The 13,872-nt window shown below is 39.0% G+C and overlaps 1 protein-coding gene across 1 annotated transcript in view; it reads right to left on the bottom strand.

Moving 5' to 3' along the window:
- Positions 1-4,446, bottom strand: part of PRRG2 (proline rich and Gla domain 2) — a 33,096-nt gene extending 28,650 nt beyond the window's left edge. Inside the window, exon 1 of the mRNA XM_058182070.1 lies at positions 4,209-4,446. Within this exon, the coding sequence (XP_058038053.1) occupies positions 4,209-4,284 (76 nt within the window). The 5' untranslated portion in view covers positions 4,285-4,446. The remainder of the gene's footprint in view (positions 1-4,208) is intronic.
- Positions 4,447-13,872: the final 9,426 nt, after the last annotated feature.

Genomic DNA, 13,872 nt, shown 5'->3' with positions numbered 1-13,872 from the left:
AAACAATGAGGCTTTGGAGATTTGTTACAGATAAAAGTTAGGATATGGGAAGAAGGGATCATTTGTTCTATTTTAAGAGAAGGTGATAAATTACTAACACTGCTTATGCTTGTAGTGATAAAGGGCAAAGCCATTTTATATACAATATTTCTTTTCCTTTTAAAACTATATTCTTATTTTTTCTTTTTTATTCTATTTTTTTCTTTTCTACACTTCCTATTTTTTTCTTTTTTAGTTTGTATTCGTTATCTTTTTAATTGTATTTTTAAATAAAATTACTATAATGTTCTGCTAAGTCTTAAGGGAAAAAAGTGTATTTTTTGCACAACCAAAGAGGCTTCGATATTATATTCCCTATATTCCTTCAATTAATCCTAAATTTTTCATGTTCAATTCTTGGAGAGCCCTTATATAAATTCCTGAAGTTTTCTTGGGAAGGTTCTCAGAAGCGGTTGCCATTGACTCTTTTCTAGGGCTGAAAAAAAGTGACTGGCCCAAGATCACTCAGCTAGCTTTGTGCTTAAAACAGAATTAGAACTCATAGTCTCCTAGTTTCTAGCCTAATGCCTTAATCACTACAATAAAGTGGCTCTCTCATGAATTCTTAAATAAGGATAATTAGCAGAACAAATTGCCCTGTTTTGGAGTTCATAAAAAAAATCCTGTTAATTGAAATTGAACCAGGATGTTCTTTAGCCTCTTGGAATTTACCTCACTTATTTATAAAGGAAGTTAATAATTTGCCATTTTGTCCATGGATGGTTACATACATGACTTTCAGTGAAATTGGAGCCTCTCCCACACTGTTTTCTGATTGTTGAGCTCTGCATGATCTGAGTCAACAGAATTATTTGCAATACCATGATGATAATGCAGTAATTTCAAACTGCATATTTCCTTATGAAAGCCTTGGAACTATAGTGCTGCCCCCATATAATTCTGACCAAATGTATATAGGATTACAGTCTAAAAAATAATCACAATGGGATTAAACCTGAAGAACACCTGACATTTCTGCTGCTTAGATGATTCCCAACGATTTATCTCAAAGAGTTAGCCTCTTCCCTCTTATGAGGATACGTAGCCTTCCAGATGTTGTTGCATTACAATCCCCAGAATTCTTCATGATACACTACACTGTCCTAGAGAATTTTTTTTGTTTGCTAAAAGAGCTTACAATTATATAAAAACATTGCTAAGAGTCCTTTCAAACTGTCTGTGCTTCAGATATTATCATATTGTTTTGGAATGTGCTGAGGGGGACCCAACCATTTTTCAGTGCGTAGACATAAAAACTCCTCTAAAAACTTGCCACCAAATGACAAATGTGAAACCATTAAATGTTATTTATTTAGAAATTTTCTACAGGTAATCCTCGATTTATGACCACAATTGGGACCAGAATTTCCTTTACTAAGTCCATTGTAAGCAAGTTGCATCCAATTTTACAAACTTTTTTGCCCCTGTGGTTAAATGAATGGCTGCATTTGTTAAGTGGATCACGTGATCATTAAGCAAACCCAATTTCTCCAATTGGCTTTGCTTGCAGGAAGCCAGCTGGGAATATTGCAAATGGCAATTACATGACCCCAGGGTGCTGCGGCTGCTGTAAATATATGCCAGTTTATTTATTTATGTCCTGCCTTTATTAGTTTTAGGAATAACTCAAGGTGGCCAACATATCTAATATTTCTTTCTCCTCCCATTTTTCTCAGAACAACAACAACCCTGTGAGGTGAGTTGGGCTGAGTGAGAATGACTGGGCCAAGGTTACCCAGTTGGCTTTCATGGCCAATGCCAAGCATCCAAATTTTGATCACGTGACTGTGCTGCAATGCTGCAATAGTTGTAAGTCACTTTTTTCAATCGTTAACATTGAATGGCCAATAAATGAATGGTTGTAAATTGAGCACTACCTGCAGGCTACCCTGTGCCATAATGGGCTTGTGTGTCTTTCAAGATGTAGCAAAAGAATCATTAACTTCAATTTAAATTACACAATTATTGTTGGTGGCATCATTATTATTCCCCGAAAAGCATAGCAGGGACAAATGAGCCTCAATTCATCAATTATAGAAAGATGTATTACTTAGAACAACACATATATTGTGATATCATTAACTATCCAAGATCCTTGAGGAAAATTCAATTGTCTAATAGTCAAAGGTACCAAAATCAGTAATAAGTGTCTGGTGGATTGTGTGCAAAGAATAATAATAGTAAATTAAATCATATTTATTTTTTGCCTTGGCCTTCTACTTTTCTGAAATCTGGCAAAGTTGCAAACAGTTGCTATAAATCTTAAAAATCTCCTATCACTTTTGTTTTCACTGTGATAACCAGTGCTATCACTAGGTCCAGCAACTCTTCCCTGGTGCCTATCAAATTCCATGACCTTTTTCATTTTATTTAACATTCTTCAATATATTAAATAGGAAATTAGAATCCTGCAAAGCATTCGTTTTAAGCATCATTTTTCTCCAAAATGTATTACATAGACTATAGAAATAGAATTGGAAATTGAAATATTAGCTTTGGTTAGAACATCTGCCAGAAAGAAAAAGCGACAATAGGCTTAAGGAATAAGGGAGCATTCTCAGATGTTAGTGGGGATGATATAGAGAAGTGTTTTTCAATATTGGCAACAACTTTAAATTCTGTGAACTTCAACTCCCAGAATTCCTCAGCCAATACGACTGGCTGGGGAATTCTGGGAATTGAAGTCCTCATAAGATATGTAAAAACTGCCAAGTTTGAGAAACAGTGATATGCAGCAACCTCACCAAACTACATTATTACCACCATGCCCAAATGGCAGCAGTTGGAGTGGTTATTTCATGTTCTCAAAATTCCCATTCAGTGTGGTCACCCAGAGCCCAACAAGATTGAGGACTCTTCCCCTAAGGCAAGGGTCTCCAACCTTGGTCCCTTTAAGACTTGTGGACTTCAACTTCCACAGTCCCTCAGCCAGCAAAGCTGGCTGAGGAACTCTGGGAGTTGAAGTCCACAAGTCTTAAAGGGACCAAGGTTGGAGACCCCTGCCCTAAGGTATGAAAACTATCACCTTCAGATAACTTTGTAACCTTGTAATTAATACTTTAAAAACTAAGGTGTATATTGATAGAACTTGGAAAGAAAGTGTGATGTATATGAAGAAAGAACAGTAGGTAGACTTAAGGTAGAGACTATTGCTCAACAGATACAGTGAAATTCATCTGTTTGCTTACGTTATAAATAAAGTACACATTCAAATAAAGCGGGTATTTAATGCAATACAAATAGCCCCAACACAATAATGAAATGAAACTGATACCGATTTCCTGCTTCTTGATCATTAAGCAGTTTGGACAAAAGGCAAATGGGGAGGTACTGTGATTCCAGAGAAAGAAATGGCTACTTTACAATTTTCCACCAGAGGTTATTTGGATTCTCATGCATGTTCTAAAAATCATATATTGCCCTTCAAATTCAGTTTTCCACAAAGATCCGACTGCTTTCCATTTTCATGAACTATAACATAAATGGACTTGAAAACTGTTCTTAATGAATTAACTACAGTCCAGTGAGTTATTCATTCTTTTGATAAGGTGAAGTATCACTAAGCAGTTAAATGGCTGCCTAAAAAGCAACAGGATTTACCTATGAAGTCTGGAAGAGGATGAAAATAAGAATAGATGTGATTTCTATTACTAAAACATTTTAAAATATTAAGTTGACTGGATCTTGATACAAACGTTATTTTGCTGCATAAAACTTCACCAAGTATTTAGCTGTCTGACTGGAACTAAACCAGCTGCAGCTAAAAAGGGAAGTATAAAAGAATAAAAATTCTCTCCCTGCTATAAATTCTAGAGCAGAAACTGTTTGATCTAATTACCTCTTTTCCTGGTCTAAATGGCACTATTCCCTAAAAGAAAAAAAGACTATTATTTTAGACAAGCGTCTCAGTAGTGGCAGTTGAAAAAAGGATCCTCAACTTACAATTACAAATCGCTCTATTACACCCAGGACATGCCCAAATTACCCTCCTAATAATTACCCCTCCCCCCCCGTTTAAAAACCACTTTTCTGGAGAAAGCCAGATTCAAACAGGCAAGGAAGAAAAAGGAAGTTATACATGGTTTTGGAAAACAGACTGTTAAAAAGAAAAGCGAGGGTATTTTTTCTCCCCGTAGCTGTCCACGTGTTCAACGAGCTGCCCAACTCACCTGTATGGAACCGGAGGAAAACAGTATCTTGGCAGAAACGCTCGGCTCTTCTTAGATTCCACTTGCTTGTCCACATTAGAAAGTCAGATCTGATCTGTTTAAAGGCAAGCTTCGCTTTAGTTGGTGATAGGGGGATAAAGGCATCCTCATCTGTGGGAGCAGGGCAGAGGGGAAACGTTGAAATTAGAGCAAGTGTCTTCTGAGTGGAATCAGGCGCTACCAAAAGTTCAGGTCTGGAGGTGGGTGTGACTAAAAACATCACATGGAGGAGGAGGAGAGCTAGGTAATGGAGGAAGGGTAACTCCCACTGCAGCCAGCAGCATTCCTGGGTGTGCCTCTTCTATGTAAATCTCCAGCAATCAATTTCACTGAAAATATTGCTTCACTCAGTTCACAGAGAACTCCTGGGTGCTCTGATGCATTTCTTCTTTCTGATATTACACAAGACTTCTAGGATTTTGAAACAAGATTTCAGAAATCAAGTGGTCTGACTCAGTCAGAGGTCTCCAAACTCAGCAACTTTAAGACTTGTGAACTTCAACTCCCATAATTCCTTGGCCATCATGTCTAGCTGGGGAATTCTGGGAGTTGAAGTCCACAAGACTTAAGAGTTGCTGAGTTTGGCGACCCTTCCACTGATTTTTCTGGTGGCCTTTGTTTGATGTCTGCTTTTGCAAACATTTGCAAGTATTGTTAAATAGGAATCATACATAAGTGATAAATATACTCAGCCTAAGAAATAAAACAAGAATACCATGGATCTGGAGTTGAGAATTTATAAGTTCCAATGTCAGTGTGGAAAAGTTTAATAGGGGAGATATTAGGAGATACTGTTAATGATCCAGAACTTGGAAACGACATTGAACCCTGAGAAAACAGATATTTCAAATTCCTTTGTTGGAGTTTCTGGATGAATTTTCTTCCCCCCCAAAAAAGTTTTATGATCTAATATAACTGTAGTTGCTTGATAGACTGTTTCCGTAATAGTTCTATTCAGACAGTCAGAGGGATGCAAAAATAAATTTGAGAAATTCTGATGATTGGTATACAGTTCATTTTAAGCCTATTATATCAGTAGTGGGTTGCTACCAGTTTGATCCAATTTGGGCAAACCCGTAGCAGCAGCAGTGGGAGGCTCCGCCCACTCACCCAGGCATCATCAAATTTGCTCTGTGCATGCACAGAAGCTTCTGCGCATGCGAAGTGATGCGTGCGCGAGCAAACCAGTAGCAAAGGTAAGTGAAACCCACCACTGCGTTATATGAGTTTTATTCAGTTTTGGCTCAATGTGTTGTGAGAACTCAGGGATGCTGTTAATAAATAGGGTTTAAGCTTGCAATTAATGGTCATTCTGCTTGGAAAAACCTTCCACATCTGGAGCTGCCAAGTTGGAAAAGATGTATGTATCTGGTCAATTGCTACTATGTCAATCACATTTAAATCAATACACAGTCTCAGGCTCTCATTCCTTATTTTGTTAATCTGATCTTCTGAATCAAGTCTGTGAGCATGTAGAATGTAGGTTTTTTTTTCATAACCTTTGAACAGTGTAGCTTTGAACAGAAGATCAAGTGCAGTGATAATAAGAAAAGATAGCAAATTCCAGCCCAATCCTGCTCCCCAGTTCATGAGTCATCTGAATAGGAATTACCCTTGTAAATCCACTTTATATGGGGAATAAGACTTATGATTTTTATTAAAACAATAGACATGGACAGGGTTTGGCTGCTAACCGTTCAAGTTTAAACCACCAATTAAGGTTTTCTTGTTATTATTAGTTTTTCTATATGCATTGTTTAAGATTTTATTTTTGATGTGTCCTCTAACCCAGAGGTTCCCAATCTTTTTCGCCCGCGGCTCCCCCGGAAATCCGACCTGCAACTGCGCATGCGCACCAGACACCCCAGAAATGGCGCATCAGCGCCAGACCCAGCGGGCGCAGATATTCCGCGGCGCCCCCATGACGATAGCACGGTTCCCTGGGGAGCCGCGGCTCACACTTTGGGAATCACTGCTCTAACCCAAAAGACAAAATAAAAAATTAACCCTTTATTTGAGTGTATTATATTTTATTATAGTGTATCACTTTGAAAATAATTAATTTAGTTAGCAGAGGGAATGTATTTATAGATTATACAGTTTGTCATAGATACCAAAAAAACTGGGAAAAATATTAGCTGAAAGGTTATTTAATGCCACAGATAGTTTATATTGTGGTTTAAGAATTTCTTTCATTGTTGTTACTGTATGTGACATTAAAAACAATATATATAACAATACTAGCTGAATACCCGTGCTCTGCTACTAAGCTATATGATCGGGCTTGATAAATCGACACTTGCAGCTTGAAAATTAATGAGTAGTGCCGATCAGCCTCTCCTCTCCCCTTCTCTCCCACAGCTTTGCCCTACAGAAGGTTATCCTATTCTATTCCCCTTCTCTCCCTCAGCCTTATCCCACAGAAACATCCCCTATCCTATCCCCTTCTCTCCTCAGCCTTGCTCCACAGAAGCCTCCCTATCCTATCCCTTCTCTCCCTCAGGCTTGCCCCACAGGAGCCTCCCCTATCCTATTCCCTTTTCTCCCTCAGCCTTGCCCCACAGAAGCCTCCCTTATCATATCCCCCTTCTCTACCTCAGGGCTGCCCCAAAGAAGCATCCCCTATCCTATCCCCTGCTTGCTGCTGTGAAAGTAAAATTGAACTGAAACTTGTCTCCTCTGCTTGTGTTTTGCATTTGGAACAGATTTCTTTTCAGGTGGGGAGAGGGAGCAGAACTCGTTAGCATCACAGCGTGTTAATAATAATATAGGAAATAGTAATGTTCTGTTGGTTATTTCAAAAAATCCTTTCTTAGTGAGCATCTAGAAGCCAAGAGGAACATACATGGCAAATTTCAAGTTTTTAGGCTTTATGGTTCTGGAGATTTTGTGATGATGCATAAGTGATATTTCTCTTTTATATATATGTAGATATATAACAATTGTAATGTCAAATTAATATTATATATTAAAGTTAGAAATATTCAAGAGGAGGAGAAATTCAAGGAGAAATTGTGGCCAAATGACTTGGAAAAGCCGCTTTCTTGCCATAACTATATATATTTTCTTGCCCTTTGCTCACCAACCCTTCCCAGCCAGCTACATGTCAAGAATCACACTCTTACCAAAAATATGTATCAGATCTATTTCCTCATTTATGTGTCACTAAAACCACATATTACTCTTTAGTTCCCTGCTAAACAAGGGTGAAACATTTCTTGACCTTTGAAACTTTTGTTTTGGTTTGGGTGATGTCCTTCCTACTCCCAATATACTTCAGTATCATAACATCACATGACTATAGAGATTTGAAAGTTGACCTATTTAAACTCTTTACCCTGTTCTACTCTCCATAACTGCTTATAATTCTAATAACATGTTTGAGGAGGCTATGGAAGGCTTCAAAATGCTAGACTTCAGTGACCCCATGAAAGTAAGGCAATGCAAAAGCAGGATCACTTTATGTATTTCTGGCCCTTGCTGAATTTATAATCTCAGCAAAGCCATTGTTTTATTTACATTCTGAGCATGTGGATGAACAAGCTTCTCTTTTGGTAAGGTCTCTTGCCTCACCCTGCTTCCCCTTGAGTTTCGGAACTAAAGGCAATCTCCAAATCTCAGGCTCAAATAGCATTTTGTCTCTGATCGGTTCCCATGAAAGAGAAAAACAAACATAATTCTAGTCAATCTTTCCCTGGCTCCCTCTGACTATTATTTATGACTTGTATTTACTTAGAACATTTATATGACTGTCCATCTCAAACAACATAACTCTAGGCAGACTACAAATTAATTAATCAAAAATTCAGATGAAAAATTATTTATATCTCTAAAGCAAAAAAACAAAACAAAAACCCAATTAGAACTAAAATACACTATCTCGTATTAATTAGGAACTGACTCAAGTGCCTGAGGAAAGAACCTTTGTTAGGTGCCTTTCTAAAAGCCTTCTATATAACTAGAAAATAGGTAACGATCTGCAAATTATTAAACCAGCTTGAATTCATAATGTGTTTCTATGTGTTCTCCTGTCCTATGGCAACAAATAGTTATTTTAGGAAGTACGATGAACAACACTTGGTCGCATAAGTGCTAAGGTGCTATTTTGCTGGTAGTCACTTTTAAAATTCCCTCTCTCTCTCTCTCTCTCTCTCTCTCCCTCTATGTGTGTGTGTGTGTGTGTGTGTGTGTGTGTGTGTGTGTGTGTAAAGCCTTTCCCTCCTAGAAGAATGGAATATTTTGAGAAATATTAAAAAAAGGCATATTGTATTTCCCTAAATGAAAAATGGAGAGACATGTTTTGGAGAGGCAGGAAGCAGCCCCCAAGTTTTTCTTAAATAGCCCAGCAGGTGCCAACACTTAAGAGATAAAGAGGTTATTGAAAGAGGAAGACAATTATCTAGGTAGCTCTATTCATAAGCAAAGCAAATACTGCAGGCAGAGATCCATTCAAGACAGGATATTTTGAAACTCTCTGCAGCAAAATTGGAACAAAGGCAGGTGGGATTAGAAACAGCCCCTCACCCAAGATCCAACACAGGACGAAAGCCATTAAGCCACAATAGGAATTGCCCAACACCCTTTCAGAATATAAACCCCTTCATTTCACCATCCCAGAGCAGTCCAATAAACCAAGGTTGACAAAATTAGCTCAGACAAACATCTAGGATTTGCCTTTCCACTTTTGCCTATAGAGCCTGCTATGAACCCTACATGACCCCATAGGAATCCGACAACAGCCAATAGAATATTAAAGGACATGTTCTTGCACAGGAACAGGAAGCTCAAATACAAAGCCCAAAGTAGGTATTAAAAACTTCCCACTCTGAACTCCATTTTATCAGTTGCACCAGAACCATAAATGCTGTTGGTTCTGTTCATCATTAAACCATCTTTCCAATCAGCCCCCATGTTTCTCCCAGCTTGGAACTGAACCAGAGGGATATTTCTTTCAATGTATGTATGTATGTATGTATTTCCTGCCTTTATTAATTTTATAAATAATTCAAGGCAGTGAACAAATCTCCCTCTATTTTCCTACAACAACAACCCTGTGAGGTGGGATGGGTTGAGAAAAAGTGACTGGCCCAAGGTCATCCAGCCAGCTTTCAAAAATACCATTCAGATGTTTCTGCAAAGGGCCAGAGAAATGCAATATCGAGAAAATGCGAGAAAGATTTTTTATTTTGTTAGAGTAGCATAGCTTGGAGGGATTTTTTTTTCTTTTCTAGGTGCTGTGGTCTCAGCAGATTTAGCATCAACTGAATGGGTTTTTTTACACTCCATTGTTCTCTAGCTTTCACAATGTTTCAGCATTGGCAGCACTGAAGACTATCAGAGTTGGCTTCAAACTGTTTTTAAAGCAGAGGGGTAAAAATAGCTGTGGAAATCTTTAGAGTTGGCTAATTTGTGGCTTTTGTATTGGACAAATCCAACAATATGTTTCAATTTGTTTTGCAAATCTAGGCAATTGAGCTAATTCAGTAAACCACTATGTCAACACAGCCCTGGTGTTTCCTGTATTATTTGGTCCTTTATCACAAGATCAGTATGTAATGTCATATAGTTTAGTTTCCTGAAAGACAGGTTGCTCCATACTTGTAATCTTAATATGCAACCACAGGCAAGTATTGGGTTATTTATTACACAAAAAATACTAACGGGCAAAGTTGAACCCAAAAGACCTGATAATCAATTGCCCTGACAGAACATTCTCTGGAAAATATTATGGTCTGCCAGTCCTCTCCAGTCTGGGAGTGTCACAAGGAATAAGAACTACAACTCCCAGAATTCCAAGCCAGCATGGTGAGAAGCAATTCCCAGCCTACACCTCAGGAGTGAAGTGCTACCAGTTCACTCCGGTTTGGGCGAACCGGTAATTTAAAAAGCCACTGGTTCCTCTAAACCGGTATTTCCGACGATCAGCTGTGCAGCGGGGTTTAGCTTTACTAGAAAGCAGGAAATCCCCAAGCCTCCTTTTGGTGAATACTGCGCATGCATGCGCGCACAGCACGCACCAAAAGGAAGCTTGGGAAGGTAAATAGAACAGCGAGGGGTGGGAATCAGCTGTGCAGCACAGTTTAGCTTTGCTAGAAAGCAGGAAATCCTGTTTTCTAGCGAAGCTAAATCATGCACCACAGCTGACCCCCCTCTTCGGTTCTACTTATCTTCCCAAGTCTCCTTTTGGCATGCACTGTGCATGCATGTGCATGCGCAGAGGAAGCTTTTGATGCACACTGCGCATGTGCATGCAGTGCATGTTTGGCGCATACTGCGCATGCATGCGCGCACAGCACGCACCAAAAGGAAGCTTGGGAAGGTAAATAGAACAGCGAGGGGTGGGAATCAGCTGTGCAGCACAGTTTAGCTTTGCTAGAAAGCAGGAAATCCTGTTTTCTAGCGAAGCTAAATCATGCACCACAGCTGACCCCCCTCTTCGGTTCTACTTATCTTCCCAAGTCTCCTTTTGGCATGCACTGTGCATGCATGTGCATGCGCAGAGGAAGCTTTTGATGCACACTGCGCATGTGCATGCAGTGCATGTTTGGCGCATACTGCGCATGCACTGCCAGCGAACCAGTAGTAAACCGATTCAGATTTCACCACTGCTACACCACAGTAGTTTGAACTAAGCTATAGGAAATTTACAATGGACACTGGATTGATTAATTCATTAGGGAAAGCAATTCATGAATATAGAATTGAAAGTTTATTTTATTTATTCATGGGAAATAAATACAAATATTTTTTACAAATAACTCAAGGCAATGAATGTATGCAATGTTTTGCCCTGATCAAGATTTGTAGTGAAAAAACATATGGACTACAAATCTCAATCAGGGCAAAGCAATAGACATAGACTTCTGGAAAGCCTTTGATTCAGTGGTACATGACACACTACTTCTAAAACTAAAATCCTATGGCATCTCTGGACCCCTACATAATTGGATAGCCACGTTCCTGTCAAACAGACAAGTAGTCAAAATAGGGAGCGCCCTATCAAATCCTGCACCTGTTAATAGCCGTGTCTCCCAAGCAGCGTTCTAGGACCAACACTCTTCATATTATACATAAATGACTTTTGCGATCATATTATTATCATTAATTAATTAATTAATTAATTAGTTGTATCATTAAGTGTTAAATTGTACCCTATGACCATCATTTGTGTTGTAAATGTTGTACCTTGATGAAGATATCTTTTCTTATATGTATACTGAGAGCATATGCACCAAGACAAATTCCTTGTGTGTCCAATTACACTTGGCCAATAAAAATTCTATTCTATTCTATTCTATTCTAAGCAACTGCATTCTCTTCACTGATGATGTAAAACTATTTGACACCGCCGACAATGCTGCTACCCTTCAAAAAGATCTTGACTTTGTGTTGGAATGGTCAAACAATTGGCAACCAACAAATGCTCTGTCTCACATATTGGCAAAAAGAATTAGAACACAAAATACAAGCTGAGTGGACACGACCTTGTAGATGACCTTCACTCATTCAAGGACCTTGGCGTACACATATCTAATGAGCTAAGTGTCAAAGCCCACTGTATTAATATCGCCAAAAAGACATTAATAGTTGTAAACCTAATCTTGTGTAACTTCTTCTCCGGTAATATTACACTACTAACCGGAGCATACAAAACATTTCCTAGACCAATTCTCAAACACAGCTCATCTGTCTGGAACCCGCTCTGCATATCAGACATTAATACAATTGTGCGTGTCCAGAAATATTTCACAAGAAGAGTCCTCCACTCCTCTGCTACTTGAAATTCTGGGCTTAGAAAACGTAGAACTATGCCGCCTTCGGTATGACCTGAGCATAGCTCATAAAATCATCTGCTTCAATGTCCTACCTGTCAATGACTATTTCAGCTTCAACTACAGCAATACACAAGCACACAATAGATACAAAGTTAAAATGAACCGCTCCAATCTCGATTGCAGAAATTACGACTTAAGCAACAGAGTGGTCAATGCCTGGAATGCACTACCTGACTCTGTGGTTTCATCCCCAAACCCCCAAAATTTTAACCTTACACTGGCAATTGTTGACCTCACCCCATTCCTAAGAGGTCTGTAAAGGGCGTGCATAAGAGCACCTACAATCCCTGTACTAATGTTCCCTTTAGTTGTATTCAGTTTTTGTATTCAGTTCATGCTTATACTGATATATATTATCTAATACGTACTTGACAAAATAAATAAATGAAATAAATACCCAGAACAACAACCCTATGAGATGAATTGGGCTGTGAGAGTTACTGGTGGTTAACTCATGGTCTCTTGCTTTCTAGCCTGGTGCCTTAACCACTAGACTAGACCAAATTGGTTCTCAAGTTGTAAACAATTCCATCAGATGCTATTAAATTGATCAGTATATGATTTTTTTTCTTCTCTGGGGTCATTTCCTGAGTTTCCCCTAACCACAGCTGAACATCTGTTTTCTGCCCTGTCTCCATAATGTCATCTCAATCATTTTTCCCAACCCATGAATGAGGCAGGTTGAAAGTTATATTTCTCTTCTTATTTCAACCATCCAGGGAAAGCAAAATCTATTAGGCTTTGTTTCCCATCACCTTGGTAGGAAAGGAGAAACTACAGAGCAGTTAAAGGGGCAGGAAACGGTTCAGAATTAAAGCTAAAATTAAATTTAAAAATTAATGTTTTCTCATGTGAAGGATAATGTCACGTAAGCAATTGGGGGAGAATTTACGTGATTATTTTCAGTGTGTCATTCCCCTCTTTTTCAAGGCCACAGCTTGTATTTTGAGATGTTTTTTGATCAAAGCCACTTTAGCAATGCCAGCATTTTTCTTGTATATGTCTGTGTATCACAGATTAACAGTTTTAATTGTTGAAAAATAAAATAAAAATCTATAGCAGCCGGAGCCCCTATGAGTTGAAAGAAGTATTTTGTGAAAATAAAGGGAAACGAAACAGCTAGCTAAAAGAACCTTATTTAACAGATGCTCTAAATATCCATTGATATTTCAAAGAGTCAAAGAGTAAAGGGAGAATAAACTTAAAGTACCATTCTTCTCTTTGGATGAAATAGGAAGACCAATTTAAGATATAGTACAGGTAGTCTTTGACTTACAACAGTTCATTTAGTGAACATTCAAAGTTACAATGGCTCTGAAAAATGTGACTTATGACCATTTTTCATACTTATGACTGTTGCAGCATCCCTATGATCATGTGATCAGATTGAGATACTTGGCAACTGACTCTTATTTATGACAGTTGCAATGTCCCAGGGTCATTGGCCCCAAAGGATAGGGTGCGCAACTTGGGTGTCCTCCTGGATGATCGGCTGTCATTTGAAGACCATTTGACGGCCGTCTCCAGGAGGGCCTTCCACCAGGTTCGCCTGGTTCGGCAGTTGCGCCCCTTCCTTGATCGGGATGCCTTATGCACAGTCACTCATGCGCTCGTTACCTCTCGCTTGGATTACTGTAATGCTCTCTACATGGGGCTCCCCTTGAAGTGCGCTCGGAGGCTTCAGTTAGTCCAGAATGCAGCTGCGCGGGTTATAGAGGGAGCTACGCGTAGCTCCCATGTAACACCGCTCCTGCGCAGACTGCACTGGCTGCCTGTGGCCTTCCGGGTGC

This window comes from Ahaetulla prasina, chromosome 4 (genome assembly GCF_028640845.1).
Source record: "Ahaetulla prasina isolate Xishuangbanna chromosome 4, ASM2864084v1, whole genome shotgun sequence".
In the NCBI taxonomy this organism is placed as follows: domain Eukaryota; kingdom Metazoa; phylum Chordata; class Lepidosauria; order Squamata; family Colubridae; genus Ahaetulla; species Ahaetulla prasina.
This window is presented reverse-complemented; position numbering and strand designations above follow the sequence as displayed.